This window comes from Seriola dumerili, unplaced genomic scaffold, assembly GCF_002260705.1.
Source record: "Seriola dumerili isolate Sdu_G_001 unplaced genomic scaffold, Sdu_1.0 BDQW01000003.1, whole genome shotgun sequence".
NCBI lineage: Eukaryota > Metazoa > Chordata > Actinopteri > Carangiformes > Carangidae > Seriola > Seriola dumerili.
Genome location: NW_019174258.1, coordinates 2,633,950 through 2,657,852, shown reverse-complemented (window position 1 = coordinate 2,657,852; position 23,903 = coordinate 2,633,950). Strand labels below are relative to the sequence as shown.

At 39.2% G+C, this 23,903-nt stretch overlaps 1 protein-coding gene across 2 annotated transcripts; it reads left to right on the top strand.

The window, feature by feature from the left end:
• Nucleotides 1-775: 775 nt before the first annotated feature.
• LOC111220602 (synaptotagmin-9-like) lies at nucleotides 776-22,015 on the top strand. 2 transcript variants are annotated; one of them, XM_022743742.1, is made up of 7 exons: nucleotides 776-994; nucleotides 8,986-9,481; nucleotides 10,020-10,575; nucleotides 18,479-18,599; nucleotides 18,693-18,864; nucleotides 19,123-19,252; nucleotides 21,442-22,015. In XM_022743742.1, the coding sequence occupies exons 1-7, from the start codon at nucleotides 847-849 to the stop codon at nucleotides 21,508-21,510; spliced, it is 1,692 nt and encodes a 563-aa protein (XP_022599463.1). In that variant the 5' UTR covers nucleotides 776-846; the 3' UTR covers nucleotides 21,511-22,015. The 2 variants fall into 2 exon arrangements, with proteins under 2 accessions (XP_022599463.1, XP_022599471.1); XM_022743750.1 differs by lacking the exon at nucleotides 21,442-22,015 and having other exon boundaries at nucleotides 19,123-19,261.
• Nucleotides 22,016-23,903: the final 1,888 nt, after the last annotated feature.

The window sequence follows — 23,903 nt, the reverse complement described above, 5'->3', positions numbered from 1 at the left end:
AAACAAAAACATTTTCTTTCAGCTGGGGAGTGACACTGCGCTGGTTTTAATGCTGCGGCTCCTTTAATTTAATTTACACTAAACCTACATTATACAACGATATTTGAGTGGCTTTTGTGATATATCCAGTGATATCACACTTGTTGTAGCTCAAAAAAAACACAAGAAAAAAAGAAAAAGAAAGAAGCTGATTTCGCACAACGAAAAATAAATAAATAAATAAATAAATAAATAAATAAATAATCATGTCATCCTCTGATTGGCCACGTGCAGGCACGTAAAACCACACCAGACTGGTCTTAGCAGAGAAGTGATCGGCGTTTGCTACAGGTAGGCTAGTACTGCTCTCCAATCCAGTTATTTCTCCATGTAGTAAAATGCTCCTGAACTTTTCCTGACCTTGTTGCTGCTTGAAGGCGTAAAGACATTAGACGACAACGGACTGCCTGGTGCAAGAATTCACTGTAGCGTGAGTCCGGCTTTGAAGCGCGCACACATTTCAGCACCTTGGACAGCGCACGGCGCCGCAGTGGCTATGCGTGGATTCAACCGGTGGCTTTCAACCAGAGCAGCAGTGTGAGGGGACCGTTCGACTGAATGCTTCATAAAAACTCTGTTTTCCGCATGTGGGGAAGGCTATTTGCTCTCTGGATAACTTGGACTAGTGCTTTTTCCCTTCTTTCTAATACAAAGCGTCACCGACGATTCCATCGTGTGGGTAGGCGTGCCGCTGGATGAGTGGTTGACTGAACCGTCCTGAGCAGCGTGGAATAGGTGACTGTCAGGCGGGCGGAGTGGTGTGGTGGTGCCTAAGAGACCCTCCATTTATAAGGATGCTGGTGGGAAATGCCTGGAGACAGAGATGACGAGATTTGTCAAAAGGCACTTGAACTCCTGTCAGATCTTTGTTCGAGGGGGGAAGTGCAGAACGAAAACTGCCTGGATTTTATCTACTATTTCCGAGACCTTGCCAGGCCACGCTACACGGATTCAGGTGAGCCATCACACGCTTGATTCAAAGATTGAATTGGATTGCATGTGACTTTTTTCATTGAACATTCTACGCCTAGAACTTAATGGGTGGTCTAAGCTGTTGTTTTGAGCGCTTTCACAACCAATATTCATTCTGCACCACTGTCCCTCACATTAATTTGCTCACTAATTATCCAGTTTAATTAGGCTTTGACAGTTTTCTTCCAACGGAAATGCATTTATAGCTAGACCGGCAGCCTCTTCTTTTTACTGAGAGCGAAATCTAGTGAGTATCATTCTAAATTATATATCCACGTTGTGCAAGATTCAAAATGTGTGGTATAAGTCTAATCCATTCTCTACACCCGTGCACAGATGCCGGCAGTGATATCGTGTTGTCACGAAATGACACATCATAAAATTGGATGCACTTTTGCATGGATAAAGTGCGCCTGTACCTGCGCTCACCGGAGACAGTGAATACCGTGGCACACCTATAGTACCCCACTTCTTTGAAAGTTTACCTTATTAATTCTTCGTTTTACCTAAAGCCTGTGCAGGGTAGATGAAGCATTTACTAAATGCATGTAGGCCACTGAACTTTCTGAACATAACTGTATTGCAGAACAGGACACAGGCTCTCTTTTAAGATGTTTAACATGTGAGGAATTAATGTGACCACGGTCACTTTTCATCAACACCACCACCTAGCCTAACCATCTTCATCTGAATGGCATGAGTGTGTAGGCATATGCGAGAGTTTGTGCGCAGAGAACAGAGAAAAAGCGAGGGAGATCATCTGAAGGAGCGAGAAAGCACAGTAACTGCGATCCCCCACACACCTATTCAATTCACCCTGCTTCCATTACTATTAATAATCACTATCCACCACATGAAAGCCATTCGTTAATTCCCACTCCTCTCCTCTCCAACCTTCCCCTTCTTATTTCATCGTCATTTCCTCCTATTCCCTAATCTCACAGCTCTCTGCTCTCGCCCTCATTCATCATACAGGCAGATCCTGTCTTGTCTTTTCCATGGCACTGTCAGTTTCAAAAGTGGAATTGCTACAGTATAGTAGTGAGGTTAGCTATCAGGATGGCCTGCCTATAGAGTTTAATTTCAGTTCTAGCTGGCATGTTGGCTATCAACCAGTATGATTGCTACACCCATGATAGATTGACAAAGAAAGAAGATAAAACCAAGAGAGAGCAGGTCCAACACCATGTGACCCAGAGTTCAGGGTGGGATTCAGTGTCTTTCTTAAGGGTACAGCTCATGACCATTTATGTGTTTTTCCACAGACATTCTGGACATAAAACATAATGTTCATTTGGCAACTTAGCCCCAACTGATGAAAGTTATTTATGATGGAGATGTATTTGTCATATATGCCTGTCAAAGGAAAGATTATCAGTTAAGTCAAGTAATTGGAAAGTGCAGTGTAAAAACAAATCATGTTCCTCCCTTTTCATGTGGTGGTCAAAATGAATGTAACTGTATAACCTTTAAATATTTAGACATTTTGGGAAATATGTTTATTAGCTCTCTTAATGTGAGTTAGATGGGAAGATCAACACTACTCTCATATTTGTCCGTTAAATATGACACCAGCTAGTTAGCTTAGCTTAGCAGGGGGAAACAACCAGTGTAAAAACAACAAGCTGTGGTTTTATTGGGGGTTATGTGCTGGAATATTTCTTGGCATTTCTGCATTTTGCCTGGAACACTGCTGCCTGTCTAGATTTATACTGCATTCATGTCATATTGGAGCCACCATAATTACTAACTTCTGAGTTGTCAATGGCATCTTGAGTTATCCATTGAATGAGCGTTTTAAGTTTTCCATTCACTAGGCTAAGCTAGGCTAACTGAGTGCTGGCTGTAGCTTTATACTTTTGTACAGACATGAGGGTGGTATCTATCATCTTGTCAACACTTGGCAAAAAAGCGAATAAGAGTATTTCCCAAAATGTGGCAGAGTACTTTTAAGGTTCAGCGTGTGATTTAAAAAAAAATGTATTTTATTTTGTTTAACATGTTTTTCCCACGTAAAAAGTGAAAACAAAAATCAAAAACTGGGGCTGTAAACACATCTACACTTGCTTCCTCATTGATAAATCTGGATAAGGCCTTTTTCCCTGCTCACTACCACTGCTTGTGCTGGGTTGTCAGGTGGAAAAGCAGAGAGTATCAACATGGTTAGTAGGAAACATCATGTTTGAGCCTCAGTTAGAGCCAGACTCCGGAGTTTTTGAGGAGTTAATTGTGCATCAAATCAGCAACTAGCATATGTACAAGAATGGTTAGCGTAGTTAGCATCTTTTATTTGTTTTTATTTGTTTATTTTAGTTTGTTAGCTTACAACTTGCAGTGGTTTAATGACATATGAATCCTTGGCTGTCTGAATCTGTTTTTATCAGACTCTCATTGGTTCACAGCAGCTCCGAGGTAGAAATACACAGTCATGGCATTGACTGCTTATTTCGCTCATGATATGTCTTGTATTATATAAAAAACATCACAAACTGGGTCAATGCTACTAGCGTCTTATGCTATCCTATCCTAAGATAGAAACCAAAACTGTCACATGTGTAATATACAATGTTGTGTACTCTGTGTTGATATTCACTGTACTAAATTAAGCAATTTCCAATAGTTGTATAAATACAGTTTACACTTGCGGAGGTATGTTTAAGGTGAACAACATCTCAGTAGGTAGAAGTTCCATATATTGCTTTTTCAGCACTTGCTTGCCTCCTACACTATTGCACCTTTGGAGGTCCTGTGCTCTAAATTTGGTCTAGCCTATCTGTTGTGATGCAGTCTCCGAATCCTTCCAGATGTCTATAGATTCCTCTCTGCCAGGCAGCACTTGGGCAGCCTGCCAAGCTGACTGTGGGCTCAGTGTCCTCAGATGGCGAGTTCCCTCAATTTCTCCACATTATTCTCCCCAAATCACACATACTCTGGTATTCACAGAATCTCAGAGTGCAGAAAGGACAGTTTGTCTGAGTTACTGTGCTTGGTCTTATGACAGCGCCCACACACAGAGCCAGTCCAGTATTAGGCAATACTGTTGGATTTGGAGGATGGGTTACCTTACCTATAACATATGATGAAAAAATGCTGAGTTATTTTTTCAGATTTGCTGTCACTGAATCTTTAAATGTGGTGTGACATACTGTCTCACTTACTTTGAACTTATATGCATGTGAAGGGTCGAACTAATTTTAGAAAAGTTTTACAGCATTTCAGTTTTAAATATTAACTTTGTATCAGATGTGTAGTAGAGCTTGCCAGGCATGATTCAGTTCAAGATGGTTCCTGGTTGCATAAGATATTCTGTGATTTTAGTTACTCTTTTAAAACATGTGTTTTTCTCCTGGCGAGAGATCCTGTGTCTGTCATATCAAGTAGATGAAGCATCAGGTCTCAGGATGAATGTATGCAGCTTTCAAAATCTAAATAATAGCTACTCTGGGCACTTCCAGGTAAAATCATACAACAGTGAGTTTATCACATCAAACTGTTTTCACGTACTACCCTGTTATTATATACACCATATTACTGTGTTACAAATTAATGTACACATGTCATTGGTCCAGTAATAATTACTATCCAAATACAAAATATTGGCCGCTGCTACTGTATCTTTTCAAGCCACTAGTTGTTTCACTTACAGTAATTCTGCTCTTCATAAAGTCAACTAGTCATTAAAAACATACATGACAAGCTATTCAGCTCATGAAAAAAACAAGAAAAAAAAACATTATTGTTATTATCTATACACATTCTCTATTCTGGTAATCATGAGGGGGGTATCTACCTTTTATGATGGTATCATGATTATGATAATTATCTCTTTTGAACCATATCAGAATGCATTTCTTTTGAAATCCTAGAGTTTTTTGGCAAATAAAGCAACACACTGTGCTAAGCAATAATAGGTTAGTTACTCAGTAAAACAAATTCTGACTGTCTCTAATAACTGAAATGGCATAGTTTTACTCATTACTGTGATTAAAGCAAATACAATGATTATACACTAATTACTTTTCTTTGGTACTTTTTAAAAATCCATATACATCTTCAACTCAGACTGCACACTGATGGCGGACACAAAATCCCTTTGCTTTATTACTTTGGCAACTAATAGCCTGTTGCATTGACAGCACATAAACTGTTAAAGTCAGTGTCACTGTCCTTGCACAGACAAAAACTGACATGGTTGAGAGGATACAGCAGACTGATGCTATTAAACACACACTGACGCAGAAGGATAAACAGAGGGTTATAGTGCACAAAACAAAAATGTCTCAAAATATATGGAATCAACATATACCATGATAAAAGAGGTGGTTCAGTAGATCAACAATGAATAAACCATCACTGGACAGTTTTCCTACAAATAAATAGGATAATCTTCCCCTAAAATGTCTGTCCTCCCACCTTCAAACCATCTTCTCCAACAAACAGTTGTTGCTGGGCAACAGTGCACTCTGACTATTGTTTTACTATAATGCATATTAACATTATAGTAAAACAATATTCAGTTGCCCCAGAATAAAAATTTTCATTTTGATTTATAAGCATTATTTTGCATCATGAGAAAAAATATATATAAAAACTAACACAAGTAATAAAATTGTCATGAAAGGTAAATAATGGGATTACAGAACATTAAAAAAAAAAATCACAAAACAGTAGTTCAAATGTGACATTATTTAGTAAAAGTTAGTGAGGGGATTGATCATAATTTCATCATAATGTCTATCTTCATCTAGTACTCACATGCCCCTTTGCACCCTGAACATGGAAAGAGTTATTGGCCATTATGATCATTCCTCCTGCCCATACTAATTGTGATGTGACTGCAACTCTGCTCTCCTGCTCTATTAAAACTGCATTGCATAGTTCAGACAAAGTTAATGTGATGCTTCAATGATCTGAGTTAGCCAAATCACGTGGCTGCTTTCCAAAGTTAGAACCTTTGTAGAACAAAATTCCCTCTCTGTGTTGCTATCCCTACGCCACAGTTCAGCAAGGAAACCCAAAGATTAAATTTTATAGTAAAAATACTGTAATTTTGGAAGATACTCATTAGATGTTATTAATGCAGACTGATGTAGATGATTCATATTAGGTAGAGCTGAATTTTAAAATGCATTTTTGCAGAGAATGAGGACTGTGGCTCTCCCATCTTTTCCAATGTAGCCTAGTTAAAGGAAAGGGATAACTTCACAACCAGTCCAGAGGGGACCAGTAACTCTTAGGCATGTGATTATTATATGAAGATACACTTGACCTGTACTGTAATAGCTGACCAGGACAAAACTAGGTGAAAAAAACATAATATGCCATGATTCCCAAGATGATCAATTGCTCTCTTTAATATCATGTCCAATGAAATTAGGAGTGCACGGCAATACATGCAGCTTTCGGTCCAGATGGTTACCAAATGAGCTGGTCTGGCCCTTTAAAGTTCAGAACAATATTTATAATGCTAGTTATTATTCTACCACGTTATCATTATTTGCTAATTGCAAAGCAACAGTTTGTTGCAGTTTTTCTTCCAGTGGATATAAGTGAACGGTACAGTTTAAGATTAGATTTAATTAAGATGTAGTGGTAAGACACCAAATCGCTCATGTGCCCACTTTGTTATGACAAAGATAACAGTTAGTCATGTTGTGACCTGAATTCATTTTGCCCATTATCTCATTGTTTGAGTGATTCATCATCATTTAATAATTAATCATTTTTAGCCTCATAAAAACATGCCTACATAAGAGCACAGAGAGTGAGGGGGCACAGGATATAACAGGTGTATGCCTTTGATTATGACATAATTAATAAGAGCGATAGTCCTAAAAACTAATCTCTCATATGTACTCCATCCTAATTATAATGTGACCTATATGCTAACCTAACCACTACTGATGAGGTCTATCAACTGATGTGAGTAGTTCATGAGAGGACTGTTAAGGACTGCTTCTGACCAGTACATGAAACATTAAATAATATCTTAATTTTTCACCTATCATAATTTTATTGCATTAATCAGAAAGCCATTTCTTTGATTTCACACCATAAATCCTGTCCAGGTTATGTTCTAGCTGTGCACCAATGCCAGATCAGTGTGCATAAAGAAGGTTTGTGGCTTTAAATGTATAAATCAGAGTCGGTTCATGGTCTAACACTGACACAGAAAGCTTTTAATTTTATTATTAGTAGGTTAATATACTGTTTTTTTATACAAAATAGACAAAATATACTTTGCATTATTTCATCAGCTTGATGACTTGAATCAACTTTATGGCCAATACTCATAAACATGATTTTAAAGTGGTGACATGTTCAACAAGTCCACTACAGAAAATGACACATTCATATGTCTGTGATGGTGGTGACAGTTTTTCGCAGCATGGCTCTTCATTCACAGGAGGTATAATATTGAGCTGCAGCTCTCTGGGGTCTAACTGACCTCACATAACATCACCACAACTAACATCACCTTTGTCAAATATGCAAGCAAGTTTGTCTCCTCAATACTTTCCTTCATGGAGCATTGTGTGTTGACACTGTTGCAAAGACAGGAGAAAAATAAGAAAAAAATCAGGCGAAAAGAATAAAATCTTTTTACTACTCAAAATCATTTGACTAGTAAAAAGTTCACAAAACTCATGCTATTATTGCATTGAGTCATAGATTGAACCTGAGCACAGTGGTTCAATCAGCACTGCTGAGGTTCAATGCTTTTGGGGAAAGTCACCCACTTCTTGAGAACAGAGATGATTCAGAAAGCCCTTGATGACTCTCATGGTCCACACCTCTCCTCCCTTCCCATGGTGACTTGCACACCCTGAGCTGGTGTAAACAAACACTGCAGGAATATTCAGGGTTGTGCTTTGAAAACATGAACTCTTACCTGACAGTCTAAGGCCTGTTGTGTGATACTCCTGTAAAATTTTTATACTCCCACAGCCACTGCTGCTGCTCTTGCCCACAAGGGCATTAACATAAATTTATGTTGTGTATGAAAGTTACCGCAGCATTTTTACTGGAAAATGTCTGGTTGAACTACTATTACAGAAGACTTTGTGGTTGGGTTTTATAGCATGGTTAAATAATAACAGCCATAATGTTACCAAACCGCTACCTTTACATTGACACTTTCAGTTTGCTACTCTGTGCTTTGTATAATGACAGCTTTAGATAAACCTGTAGAGCTAAGTTTGGAAAGAAGGCAGTTTTCTGTTAAAGTTTGCTTTTGAGACAGTTTCTCTTCTAAGTCTAACAGCTTTTAGGGTAACTTCAAAATGAATTAGCTAGCTAACTAAAACTAGCTGATTAGCTGGCCATTTTCCACTCTGTCCATTTATTTACACAATAATACAGTTGCAACCATGGACTTATATATCATATATTCCAAAACTGTTGTAAACGTTTGAAATTCTTGTGAATAAAATAACAGCTCAACCTCTCGACAGGACTACAATGTTGTGCATATGAACAGGAAATTAATGCCGCTTTTGTTTTAACACACTATTACTCTGCTGTTATCTGCAAAGGACTGAAAATTACAGCATGGGGCACACTCCACTTGGGGGACAGATATGAAGCTCCAGAGGGTAATTAAATATATGTAGTTAATCCTAATTAATCTTGTCGGGGATTTTCAATAAAGAAAAGGAGAAAATCTCATAGAAAGCTCACTCCACAGTTATAATAAATCAAGTTTTTTGTTAGGTAGTGCAAAGGGGCATGATTTGTCCTCATACATTCTTCTAATGTGACACCATAACTGAATGAAAAACCGTCCAAGATATCATACAGCCACAAATGTTATCGTAATAAAAATTGTTTTAATAGGGTTTTCAAACTACTTAATAAAAGTTGCTAATGATGGTGATGGTAAATGGGGTAAAGGTATAGCTTTGCAATACATCAGAAAGCTAACTGGATACACTATCAGATCCTTATTTCCTGTGTCTCTTGTCATCTTCTCAGATATATCAGTGAGCCTGCTGTCACTAGTCGTGACTGCCTGTGGCCTGGCTCTGTTTGGGGTCTCCCTTTTTGTCTCCTGGAAGCTCTGCTGGATACCATGGAGGGAGCGTGGGCTCTCCCCCACCACCAAGGAGGCCCATGGGCACCTCAACCCCACCATGAGCCCTCTGCCCTCGCAGCCCGTACCCAGACAGCCTGTTTACACAGCCGTGGACCCCCCGACGCACAACCGCCGTGAATCCTCACACTGCTCCATTGCCAGAGAGCCCACTCCTGTGGCATCTGTTGTATCAGTGGAGGCTCCTGTGACTCCTGTGTCACCGCCACCTGTGGTCATGGCCACACCTGAGGCAGCTATGAAGATCAGTCACACATCTCCAGACATCCCACTCGATGCCCAGAGTAAAAGTCGGGAAAATGGGGTTCACACTAACCCTCGTATGCAGAGACAGACCACTGAACCTCCGCCATCTGGTCGCTCAATGTCTGAAATTGGGTCAGTAAAAGATTTTAGATTTCTTTGAAATGATCAGTACTCTTGTGCATGGTTCTCAACACTGACACTGTCAGACCAAAACATCACTGTTAGGTGATTCTGCTAAACCTTGTTTAATGCCAACATTTTTCAAACTGTTGTTTTCTACAATATCTCTGCATGGCAGCTATGGCATGTTTGTGGTTCGGGAAAGGTTGTGGTTTATGGCAATGAAATTATGGTTATAGTATGTTTAGAGTGAAGCAACCAAAAAAACTTCAGTTACAGGTCTGTGACAGAACATGAACTGTGGTCTCCTGCATTTGAACAAGTCACACAACTCACCAATTCACCACCCAACCTCCACACCCTTTTACTTTCTGCCTGGCTGCATACAGGGCACACTAGTTCCTGCACTGGCACACAGTGTCGGTGCTCGGTTTGTTGTGAGATTTTGTGCAGAATCATCTGATGTGAACATAAATGCCAACCTGTCTTTTCTGATTCAATCTCTTGATGTTGTACGATGATGTTATTTGTTGGTTTCCTCTGCCCACAGACAAGGGTCCATTCGCAGACATATGAACCTGTCTAACCCAGACTTCAACGTGGCCCAGTTCCAAAGGCAGGACTCCCTCACTGGAATGGGGCTCGGCCTCGGCCGTCTCAAACCTGAGCTCTACAAGCAGCGCTCCCTTGAGGGAGACGAAGGCAATCGCAGAGGAGGAGGCTGTGGACGCCTCCACTTCATCCTCAAATTTGACTGCGACCTGGAACAGCTAATAGTTAAGATCCACAAAGCAGAGGACCTCCCAGCAAAGGACTTCTCCGGTACCTCTGACCCTTATGTTAAGATCTATCTGCTGCCTGATCGTATGACCAAGCACCAGACCAAGGTGCATCGCAAGACGCTGAACCCTGTGTTTGATGAGGTCTTCCTGTTTCCTGTGGCATACTCTGAACTTCCCACACGTAAGCTGCACTTCAGTGTCTATGACTTCGACCGCTTTTCACGCCATGACATTATTGGCCAAGTGGTTGTGGACAACTTCCTGGATCTGGCAGATTTCCCCAGGGAGACAAAACTCTGCCGGGACATCCAGTATGTCTCCTCGGTAAGTCAGCTATTCAGCTCAAAATGGTAGAAGTGCTATGTTATATTTAATTTTGAATTTTTACCACAAAAGGCAAGTGATGTTTTATTAAGTCTGACAGATTTGCTGCAACTTTACTGAGAGCTACATATCTCATCCTTGTTTGAGTCCTTTGTTTCAGCTGTGTTTCACATTGACAGTATAAAGTATGGAATAAAAATGCCTGCCTTTTACATACACTGAGCTGTCAGCTCTGAACAAACGAGAAAAATTAGTTGGAAGATAAGGTGAATAGGCCTCATTTTGAAAAAGAAGATTTCTCTTGATGACTTGATGCTCTGTCTCTCTCTGCTGAGAGATGGAGAGTCTTGTAGCATCGAGTGAAGTATCTGATAAATACCAGGCAAACTACCCTCTGCTAGTATTTTAGCTGCTACAGACGATACTCCTCAGGCATCTCTACTGATATATAATATTTTTGTACATGCTCTTTATTGTTTCTTTTTTCCCGAATCTTTGTAGAGCCATTTGTGACATTTTTTGAAATGTGCTCTGTAGCCAAGAAACATTGTAGGAGTAGCAGTAATTAAAATAAATGAAGGGGTATCTACATATGCCCCTTATTTGAGATGGCTGTTTAACAAAATCGCTTCCCTTTGTGACAAACATTATTACTATATACATGACAGAGAGAGACATTTTCATTAGCAAACACATTTACTGTATCTATCACTACTTATACTTATTTAGTGTCTTCTGCTGGGGCCACCCATTTTTTAAATATATGTAAATGAAATCCGGAGTGAGAAGGTCAACAGGATTTAAAGCCCTTTGCCTGGTTACCTTATTGACAATGTGTGTGTGTTTGTGTGGGTGTCTGATTTGAGAATGAGGGTTGTATTTTAGTATGAGTTCATCACTACCACCATTACTACACTTTACCAATTCCTGTTGCTTTCTGTCAATGTCCACACAAGTGTGAACTCCTTTGAATGTTTTTTTTTTTTTACTGTTCCCTTTAGTGATACATAATAGTAATACATAATAGGGCTGGGACGATTATCCGACGTAATCGACGTTGTCAATTATAAAAAATATTCAACGTGGAATTTTAGTGTCGACGCGTCGTGTTAAACCACACAGGGTAAATGTTCATAGAACAAAACCGGAACTTTCTAATGGGACCGTTTATATCCATCGTCTTTGGTTTACCCGAATACAAGCGCAGCGCAAGGGCTGGGACAACGTGGTGACATAATTGAAGTCATTGACTACGTGAATGATTTGCGTCCGTGTAATCTATTTTAACAACATGGCGGCCTCTACCAGCAGTACGACGGAGCGTGTGGAGCAACACGCGGCAAAAAAGGCTTGCACACTACTCGCAAATTACTGTTAGGTTAATAAAAAAAATAATCGTTAGATTAGTCGAATAATCGAAAAAATATTCGCTAGATTAATTGTTTAAAGAATAATCGTTTGGGACAGCCCTAATACATAATATTACTAATAACAGCTGAAAGATATCTGACAAATCTATTGTGTCAAGGAAAATGTATGCAAATATTTATGGGTTTATGCTTCCAGTGACTGTTTTATTTACATGCATCTTAGTGTGTCAGTGTAACGAGCTTTAATGTACAATTGATCCCATTCTTCGTGGCATGCTTAAGTGGCATTAATAAGACTCCATACTATTGATTTCTACCTACAATTCATTTCATTGCAATGGTCAGTGAAGCCAGATCAATGAGGTAGAGCGGTTTAAAGGAAAACTATGTTTTTTGTTAATTTCACCATGGGTTAAATTTTCATGGCTCTGGTAACATGATAACGTTTTACTCACCAAAGTAATAACTTAGATCTCAGTGGAAACATGGCAACACAGCTAAAAATAGGTCTGGCGGGGGCAACAGCCATGGTCAGATGGTCCGTAAACTGTGATGGATGTTCACACTTGGACAGCCTGGATCATAATTCACTGTTTTCCCTCAAAATAAGTTTGATTAACGTGAGGTTAGTTTATAACCTGTCTGACTGCTTGAGTTTTCTGCCCAGTTGAACCTATTTTTAGCAATGTTGCAATGTCCAGAAATATTAGCATGTACCTTTTGTAAGTACAGTGTTATCATGACCAATAGAACTGATGACGGGAGCCATGAAAATAGAACCCAAGTTGACAACCCTTCGACAAATCTTCGACAATTGCTGAAATGTAATGGCAACTACCTGGGACCCTTTGGTAAAACATCAAGTCAGTTCTACAGTATAGAGAGCAGCATGGGAGCTGAGCAATTGTATGTGTGTTGTGTCTCTGTGACTGTCTGTTGTGTATCTAATAAGCAAAGCATCCTCTGCCTCTGATAGTGTCCAGGCTCATCTCCTGCAGCTCTGTTCTGTGCAGCATATGCAAATGATTTTTTCTGCACTGCAGCCATTTCAGTTTAATGAGCTTTGCACCTTAGTAACCTGAATTTACTGTATGTGCCTCACTGATCCACCTGTCAATCCAGGCTAAATATAACCACCGTAGTAATGTGATGTGTAATTTAACTGGGAGACAAAAAAAAAAAAAAAGAAAAAGCTGTTAAAACCTTGAAACTTGATAACGTGGTTTTCTGCTTTGCTCTCTCATAGAGGAGAGCTGCAGCATTTAATTGTCATATTCATTTTCATGGTCATTCATGCTTTCATTCAGAGGAACTGCTCCATTGTGTATCATTTTTGTGCATGAATCTTGTCATACCTGACAGATGGTAGTCTTGTTTTGTCAGAAATACATGTGAAAGGCATCTGCTAAACATCTTTTGATAATGGTAAATTTGTGTAAAAGCCATATGATCATGTAGAATAAACAAAAGAAAGAAAGAAGGAAAAAAAGCAGCTAATTATGAAGAACCAGGAAGCTAAGTAGAATAGGGCTGGGACGATTATCCGACGTGATCGAAGTTGTCGATTATAAAAATTATTCGACGTGGAATTTTAGTGTCGACGCGTCGTGTTAAACCACACAGGGGAAATGTTCATAGAACAAAACCGGAACTTTCTAATGGGACCGTTTATATCCATCGTCTTTGGTTTACCTGGATACAAGCGCAGCACAAGGGCTGGGACAACGCGGTGACGTAATTGAAGTCATTGACTATGTGAATGATTTGCGTCTGTGTAATCTATTTGAACAACATGGCGGCGTCTACCAGCAGTACAACGGAGCGTGTGGAGCAATACGCAGCAAAAAAGGCTTGCACACGGTCCTCCAAAGTTTGGGAATACTTTAATCTTGACACCAACAGTATGGTAGTCTGCAGACTCTGCAAAGTGCATCTTCATTTGTGTGTGTGTTGGACGGGGCAAATTGTTATATTAAATGACTAACTGGGAAATAATTGCAGTAAAATTACTGGTAGGTTAAGAAAAAAAAGAATCCTTATATTAGTCGAATAATCGAAAAAAATAATCACTAGATTAATCGTTTAAAGAATAATCGTTTGGGACAGCCCTAAAGTAGAAACTCTCTATCTTTTGGGATGCTTGGCAATGCCAGAAAGCTATTAGGAATGACAGTATTTGTCAGTGTTGCTACTTTTGGTTTTGAAGAGCATAAATTTCATTTATGCTCTTTTATGCTCTTTTGAAGAGCATAAATTTCATTTATGCTCTTCAAGCTCTTCATAATCATAGAAGTTTATTGTCACGATTGCGGTTTTCTTGTGGTTGCAAATGTATGCAGAGTGAAAGGTCACAGTCGTTGCCAATATTACTCTTATGGTGTGAAAGCTTAGACACGGCAGGATACATTAGTTTGTTAAATGCCATTTTGGTCATACTCATTTCTACAAAGTGATCACTGATGTTGAATAATGTTCAGTGTACTGTAAGGCTGGTATGCAGAAGTCCATCCCTATCCTTTGAGGGTGGCGGGTGGGGTTATTGCCAATCCCATCTGACATTGGGCAAGAGGTGGGGTACACATTGGACAGGTCACCAGTCTATCACAGGGCTGACACATAGACACAGTCACTCTCACGTTCACACCTACAGGCAGTTTAGAGTTGCCAATTAACCTAACCCACACAGACATGAGGAGAACACACAAACTCCACAGAGAAAGGGCCCAGTCGGCTGGCAGGTTCAAACCCAGAGTTTTCTTGCAAGGCAATGGTGCAAACCACTGAACCACTGTGCCATGTGTCATCATGCAGTTGTATTTGTCTTTATTTTGCCTGATTAAGGCTGCTGTATTTGTCCATGGGAAAGGAATATTAAGTGTTTTTTTCTCCCTTCCTGATCACAAATTTCTGTGACTTCAGTGTTGAGCTCAAATTTGTGACATGGTCCATGTCTGTCTAGCCTGTAGGCTACTGATTGCAGCAGATATCAACTTTCAAGCCAATGGTTTAATGCACAAAGTCTTACAGTATGCTGGAGACCATTAACAGCTTCCTACTCATGGTCTCTAAAAATACAGGTGGCCAGAAGCTTTCTGCTTCTCTCTACCTGTCTGTCTCTGGCTTTCTCTCTCAAATACACACTGCATGTACCTGCTTTTTCCCAGCTGCTATATTTGTGCAACCTGTGAATGGTGAAAGCAAAGTTTCATGGATCATTTCAACAGTGAGACCACACTTACTGCACTGAAATGTACATGTAGTTTCTTGGTCAACTAGGCCAAGCTCGTCCCTTTACACAGTACAAGTCATATATATGGCCATCATAACCCCACTTGGCATCCACAAAGTCAGCAGCTGTGCCCCACTTTCATGATAAATACAAATTGTAACTGGGTTTTGAGAACGAAAAAGTGACAAAAATAAGTAGCATGTTCAAAAATGTTTATCTGTGAAGTATAGTCACTTGAATTATGACTGTGGTGTTGATGGACTCTGCTGCCTTAAATACACAAAGGAAATGGAAGAGATAGCTCCATGAAGTTCCTAGGAAACAAAAAATCTTTATAAATCTTTTAGAGTTAAATCTTTGGATAAGATAATGAGTATTGGAGCATACTGATGGTCATGCATCATTTCCAAACTCAACTCAACTGAACTAAGTTCAGCTCATCTTTATCTATATGGGTCTTTGAGTGCAACACAGTTGTAAAGGACAAGAAAAATGTAATTAAAAAGATATATACAAGATCTCAGGGGTGAAGTTCACCAACTTAACACCAACTTGACAGATAAAGAGACACATAAATGCTCTCGAGTGATTGCTCATATACACTTTAATTGTCCTTTCATACACTGAAATTCAGCAATAACACCCCCACCCCCCCCCCCCAACACCACATACACACACAAGGAGGGTGATGCCCTCTCATATTGTTCATGTCTGACTGCAAGTAATGCATGATGCTGACCTGCACATTGTGAAGTCAGTGCTGTGACCAGTAGATTGGCTGAGCAGGTACATGCATATTTCAGTGTGCTACTCTGCAGTTAAATGCCCATGCCAACTGAGGTGGTTGGAGGGCAAAACCTGTGTGAAGCTTATCACAGGGATGTCCACTGGCATTTGCACTTATCTTGAAAGCTTCAGGCCATAGCTTTGTAATGCAAATATTCAAGAAAAGCAACACAATATATTTCATGCTGACAATGGCAAAGACTTTAACTAAAATGCTGTCAAATACATCAATGCGGTGCTTGTGTACGTTTACCTTACCAGTTCTTAGGTCTGTGGCTGATTATGGGTCTACATTTGTGGAAAATAAGAGAAATGGACGGCTAGTGAGTGAGGAGGCTTATAAAATGACTAAGATAATTGTTCTGTGTGCAGTGTGCCAAATAGAGAGAATTGAGGGAAATAATGATATTGTATTGATATTTTTATGTAAATATTCAACTTCTGGTTGTGTTGTGAGGCAGGACTGACACTTGTGCCCTTAATCACTGATTACTAATCAATGTTACCCAGTTATGTCCGAATAATATTATATGACAGGTGGTGATGGGAATCAGAAATCCAAGTATCAAGAGTGCTCTATTACCACTCTGTTCAGTATTTTTTTCAGTTTCACACTACTCAGCTCATGCTGACACACACACACACACACACACACACACAGACACACGCAGACAGACAGACACACACGCGCACGCACACACACACACACACACACACGAAAAAAAGCACGCCGATTATTACACTTGCACAAATGCTTGTTCTCATACATTTGCACACATGCCTCACACATATGCGTACCCTCATAAACAAGCCAATCATCTTTGGGCACCAGCACAGACGTATGGCATTTTGTATCCAGTGCAGTAGAGCCCATTTGTCACAATCGCTGTACAGATTCATTTACTTAATTGATAGAAATGACAGGATTATCATTAAGACATGATTGCCAGTGGGATTGACCATATGGGTCGTTTCACTGCCAGATTTTGCTTGTTTTTCTCGGCAGTAGAAGCAGATTGTAAATTGATGGAAGAGAGCATGTTATTTTTATGATTATGAGAATGGCAGTTCAAAGAAAAGAAATATAATGTATTACTATTGAATCTGGTTTGTTTTGATTATCATTTTGATTTATTTTTTGGCTTTTAATGTGCTGTGACAAACACGAGTATAGTATGTGTCACATGTGACACATGGGATACAGCCAATTAGAAAATGAGACCAAATGAGACTTGCAGGGCAGTGTAATGTTCAACCTGCAGGTAATAAATGTCACTTGTTGCCTAAGAAGGATTCTGGAGCACATGAAACACAGCGCTAATCTCTCTCTTCCTACCTGTATCTTGAGTGTGCACAACGACCACGGACTATGAAGCATGTAAAGCCCTCAGGTTCCCTCTGGGATGTAAAATGCATTTTCAGGACCAGATGTCAGTTAATCCATCATGCAAATTAAAATGCTTTATACCTTAGCCTTGTTGAAAACTTGACTCTGATTGTAACAAAAACCACACGTCAAGATACAAGGCAATTTAGGTCTCAGGAAGGGAATTCTTGAACTCTTTTATTCTTTTCTTCTCTCTCTCAGTATCTCCCAATCTCTCCCCCTCTCTCTCTCTCCTTGGCTTTCTCCCACACTCACACACACATTTACAGATAGAGATCTGGGATAAAAAACAAGTGCCATATCACAGACGAGGACATTCAGGCTTAATAATGCTGAGACATGGTGGAAAAGACTGATTTGCTTTTAAAAGTAAGAAAGAAAAAAGTATGTGTAGGTGAGAGGACACATCCCTTTTCTTTTTTTCCTGATTAATTTCCAGAATTAAATTATAATTCAATGCCTTCAGACTTTTGGACCCCACTGTATATGTTACGTTTTTTTTATAACAATATGAAGCTCATTTTAATCTAAGTGAATCTACCAATATATTGGAGAAAATAGATTCTATCATCTCAACCACAGTTAATAGAGCAGCTTGTGAAATCAATGCGATACAACAGATTATTAGTTCTTTCTTTCTATTTACAAATTATTACAGTGAAAGTTAACGGCAGATGACACCTGGTTCAAAAAATTCCAACACAAGCAAGAGATTCTACTGTAGGAGCTGTTGTCTTCACCAGACACGTCTGTGTGCTTTCCTGATTCTCACTTCTTTCGTGGAGTTATTTTAAGAGCAAGTGATAAGTGAGCTTCTGCCTCTCTGCAGCTGAACAGAAGTCTCCATGTTGGCTGAAATGTGAGAGGCTTTTATTAGAGCCATGTGAAAGAGGACAATATTCCTTAACAGAAACATGTTTCAACTCTGTAACCAAATGTCTGATGGCCATGCCGTTATTCTTCACCTTCACTGGCTGATGTGCGGTAATGTAAAGCAGCAGTACTAGAAATGATGGGACTGTTATTGCTTTTATCAATATAAAAGCAATAGATACTTGCATGACAAAAACTATAATATATCATCAAGATAAAGGTTATGAAAGAGTAAATGTGTTTTGTGTTGTCTTTCAGGATAATGTGGACCTCGGGGATCTGATGTTTTCACTCTGTTACTTGCCTACTGCTGGCAGATTGACTATTACCATGATAAAGGCTCGCAATCTCAAGGCCATGGATATCACTGGTGCATCTGGTAATTAAAAAGTGATACTGTCTACAACAGGGTCTCACTGGTAATCTGAATGAAAATGAATGTCCTCCCTTTCTGTTCCTCCCACTTTTATAGATCCATACGTGAAGGTTTCACTAATGTGTGATGGTCGCAGACTGAAGAAGAGGAAGACATCGACGAAGAGGAACACTTTGAATCCGGTCTACAATGAGGCCATTGTCTTTGATGTCCCTCCAGAAAACATAGAGCAGATCAGCCTTTTGATTGCAGTGATGGACTATGACCGGTATTAAATCATTTTAATCTTACAGTATTTTATGCCTCTTGCAAGAATATTTTTTTAGTTTGTACTTGCAGCAGGACAAAAAGGATGAAATATTTTTGAAAGTGTGTTGTAGTGTAAACTGTGACTGAAACTCTTTCTCTCACACAAATAATTTAAGAGCTTCAGTTCGTTACTTCTTTTGTAGATGTAATGCAGTATTATTTTTGGAACGCAGGGTTGGTGGTGATTTTTTTCTCTCTCTCCCTCCTGCACCTACAGTGTAGGCCATAATGAAGTCATTGGTGTGTGTCGTGTGGGCAACGATGCAGACAGCCTCGGTCGAGACCACTGGAGCGAAATGCTCACGTATCCCCGAAAACCTGTCGCCCACTGGCATCCTCTCGTTGAGGTGAGGTGACGTAACTGTGATGGGTGTGACATACTGTACTTCCATGTATGTATGAGTTTGAACATGAACATATTATTATTTGCAAAAATGCTGACTACTGGAAGAAAAATAAATAAGTGATTTTATTTTAAGTGAGTTTATCACTGCCCAGTCATTAAGGCACATTGGCTTTGTTAGTTTTCACGGATACAATGAGGCTGTGAAAAGAATTTTGGTCAGCAGTGATGGGACTATGGTTGCAAGCTACTGTAAAAAGAAAAAAACTACACAAAATAAAACAATATATTCCATTTGATGGAAGCTGTTTTCAGAGTTCAGAGTTGACAAATAGCCTTGAACACCCAGAAAGATTATATTGGCTGAGGCTGGTTCAATGATCTCCTGTAAAAAGAAAGTGGTTTCCTCCAAAAAGTCCACAGACGATGATGCTGTTTCTCTGAAAGTGCAAATCATTGTGGAAAAATCTCTTCTCTCAAAGTTACTATGGCGATGCACACAAGACCTTCAGCCTAAATGACTATATAGGTCATTTGTCCCTACCCTCTGATACAACCCATAGGAGCGTATCCTGAAAAAAGTGCTACCATGGCGGCAAGTCTATTGGACCGTCGTTGTCATGGTTACAATAACCAACTTGTGTTTAAGCTTATGTAACGGTCACAGTTAGGTTAGGTTTAGGCACAAAAACAACTTAGTTACGTTCAGGGGAATATTGTGGTTAGGGTTAAAATGAATACTTCCTTAACGTTAGAGGACCATTGTCGTCATGGTTAAAACAATAAAGACGCTGTTAGGGGTTGTGAAATGTCATGGACAATAAAAACAACATAGATTATTAGTTTCACACAGGAAACTAACAGTAGTCTCTTGGGTTCTGTATTTTGTTGACCAGCCCGCTGCTCTTCAGACTACATCTACTACTGTCGGCTGCTAGAGGTCACCCAAAATAAAACATAACTATGGGTTGTAAAATGCTGCTTGCACAAACGAACTATGGACTTCTTTTTCACATGACAGTCTTGATGCACAGTACCTTGTGTAATGAAATTTTTTTTCTGACACTAAAAAGCCAGTTTTGAACCTGTAGTTATCTTGGTAATTTATTGGCATGACAGATCCCTATACAGGACAGGCCCCTTGTCTTTGAGTGTGCCGGTTCACTCATTTTTATTCTTTATCTCCTTTCTTTTTTTAGATAGCGCAGTGACAAACTAGCGAGGGAGACAAAGTAGACAATGCTCTGATGTGATTCACCCTCAGGCATGTTAGGGTGCATGTGGTTCCAGATGAAAACCAACTCAGCTCTCTGTGGGCAGTTTGCATTTTTGACATTATAAATAAAAAAAAGCTATTAGCCAAATATCTGACCTTGGAAAAACTTTAGAATTGTCAGGAATAGCAGAAAACAGAGAGTAGACGAGGCGCTAGAGCTAGAGAAACTATAGAACTGATATTTTGACAGCAGAGAGGAGGAAGTCATGCTGAGAAGTTGAAGGATGGCATCTCTGACCTGTGCACTCAGCCTGGAAAAATGGCTTTATTGTGTGTATTTCTGTGCACATCAAAGATGTGCGCCTGCAAAATACAAAGAGACAGTGGGAGTCAGCGAAAACTTGAAACTGGGCTTGTTATATTTCTTTTGGAGCTATTAGAGTATGTGGCACTTTGAAATCTTCATTGGAGCCTCAAGAAACTGCCTCTATTATTTATTTGCTCCTAAGTAATTTTAGTCAAAGATGTTCTGTCTTCACAAGCCCGTCGTCCTCAAGCTACTTCTCAAACTGCAAAGCACTATAGTCCTATCATGCTGATAGGTTTCAAATGCAGAGCTGTTTACATGCTTGTTTGCCAAGTAAGCCACTTTAACTGTAAAAAGCTTTTATCCTTTTGCTTGCAGTTGGCAAATAAAACAGTCAAGGTACTGCAGTCTATTCCAATAAAACTGTGAGAACACATAAATAAACTGACCTCACAAAACATTCACTGTTTGTTTTACTGCCCAATTCATAACTCTGTAGGTGGTCAGTACATTTGTTTGGAGGTTCCAAGATGAAAAGCTGTGATTAAAAAAATGGCTCTGTTTTTATTTGATATGACTGTACATCTGTTAATGTGACTGTGTGAGAGAAGATATTTTTGTGCATGGTAAAACTCTAATTATATTGCTTCTGCTTTATTCTTTTGTGCAGTACCAGGGGACCACAGGTAGTAGCCAGGGAGGATCCTGTAATTCTCTGAAGACACCTCCCTCTCCGTAGCCTTGAGCAACAATTCACATAAGAGCACCAATCAACCTGAAGCCTCGGCTGTACCTTTGGAGTGTGGTGCTGCTAAGTGCTGCACACATATGGTCCTGAAAGAAGAACGCACACATCCATAAACTACTATGGAAAAGAGAGACAAACTGTCTTGAGCTCTGTTGAGTTGGATCAGTTGCATGTTGAATGACCGCAAAGATGGATGTTTTCTTTTCTATAATGTCCCATAAGAAAAACAACAGGTATATGCAGACATTTTAAGTCTGTGCTATTCCTGGGTTTCTACGGTAGTTACTGTTTTTTACATAGTCTTGTTACTTTGATTTAATGAGGTGAATCTGTATTTGCACAATGTACTTACAACCAGTTGAACTGCCACACTGTTTTTTAATTTGGTGGTGAATTGGTGCATGAGGCCATGGTTTGATGGGATATCTTCTCCTCGTTTGTTTGTTTCCGTTTCTATTTTGGGAAAACAGCGTGTTGTTCTGTCGGTTGATGTGCAGTGACGGTTAATTTCTAGACAAAGTATCTGTAAGTAAAAGATGTTAAATGTTATCAATAAATATTATACCGTGAAAAAAAAAAAAAAAAAAAAAAAAAAAAAAAGAAAAGAAAGAAAGAAAAAAACAACCATTGTTGATCTTTGGCTGTTCCATTTTTGTGTGCAATACGATTTCATTGTGCAATCATTTTTTGGTAGTTAATTATTTGTTTGTTTGTTTTAATTCATTTCAGGGAATATATGAAAAACCCTTTCGGAAGAGCATCTGTGAAACAATATGGAAATTAAATTAGAAAACAATGATATTATAAGAAAGTTATCCTTTATTTTGTAGCATGTGAATTCTATTACTGTTTAAGATTACTGTATCAGAAGTTCAATCCATAAAAATGCAGCCAAGTGGATTTCTGAATCCGAAGAAATGGTGCTTGTGTAAGCTTTTGTTATGAATGCCTTTGGGCACAGCTCTGAAATAAACCTTTGCCAAATTAGAAACTACAATAAAGCATTTTAGGGAGAAAAAAAAAAACTAAATTAACTTGGAAGACTTGAGATACATAATACATGGAAATACATTATCACAGCACACATTTGCAGAGGTTCCCCTTGTGGTGAGCATTTGATTTAATTTTAGACTATGCACCGGGTTGGAAGCAGCCCAATGTGTTGCTCACATTTTGGCAAGTTGTTGGTAAGCGGTTAACTGTGGGATTGAGAATGACCCTTCAGATAACCACGGATGAGTACAGCGTGTGCTATGGCTCTATTTTGCACGTGAAACAGGAAGTGACTGTAAGTTTGGTACAATATTTTTGCATCCAGCAGTTTGTGTGACAAACTTCATTATCATGTTTTATTACTTTCTCTCTTTTTCTTCTTGGAACAGTTCACTTCTCCCCATGCTCCTTTCTCATTTAATTTGCTTAAATGGCTTACAGCCAGCACTTGTCTCTACTGCTATTACATTTAGGCTTCTGCTGTTTCCTTTGCCTTGTGTGTCGGTGAGAGGCTAGCCCTGGCAGCAAGTTACAATAAATTTTTCTAACTGCAATAAAATATCTTTCATTTATTATGACACGCACACACTATATCCTTCAGGCTACATACAGTTTAGTGAATGCAGTTTTTTAAAGCCACAGTAAGCACAATCCTCAAAGCAGTTGTATTTTCAAAACAGCCAGTAGGAAAAGACATAAAAATAGTGAAAGCCATTTGCCATTTACATTGCCTTTCATCAGAACATTACAGCCATATAAATAAATATGTTCTATGCTTTCATTTTTTGGTAGACATTGTGAATGCAGGTCAAAACCAATTCTTGTCAGAACTTTCCCCTTCCCTTATCGCTTTTGTACTACCACAGAATTTAAGACCCATCAAAAAGAGCACCAGTAAAATAAAAGAACAGTAGAATATTTATAGGCTGTATGGAGGAAGACCAAGAATGGGTATGTCAAAAGAGATTTAAATGGAAACTAAAAATGCTCACTGAGATGTATAGGTAGGTTCTTCCAAAGTTTGAAGACCATCACTTGAAGACATCAAATATCCTTTGAAATATGTGTAAGAGAAGTCACAGGAATTTAAAGCAGTGACTTACATGTGTATCCCAGCTTGTAAGGGGTTAGAAATTCATGATGGAGCCAGACTACACTGAGATGTACATAACAAGGGAAGTCAGATATGAAACCAGTCCGGAGGACAAAAATTCGGGTTTGTGTTCTCTTCACATGTCAAAAGCTGACCTGCTCAGTTTTGTCAGAGTGGACACTAACTGTAGTCCAAACACTGAGAATGGAAGGCATGGATGGACCTTTTCCAAATCTGGAGCAGATTAAAACTATTTATTTGATATATTCAAAACCTAACGCTAATCTGAGTACATGAT

What these genes read in the sequence shown, in the direction of transcription:
- LOC111220602 (XM_022743742.1), top strand. Translation starts at nt 847, where the DNA reads ATGCCTGGAGACAGAGATGACGAGATTTGTCAAAAGGCACTTGAACTC. An exon ending in GCCACGCTACACGGATTCAG is followed by an intron (nt 995 to 8,985) that starts GTGAGCCATCAC and finishes TCATCTTCTCAG; the next exon opens with ATATATCAGTGAGCCTGCTG. An exon ending in CGCTCAATGTCTGAAATTGG is followed by an intron (nt 9,482 to 10,019) that starts GTCAGTAAAAGA and finishes CTCTGCCCACAG; the next exon opens with ACAAGGGTCCATTCGCAGAC.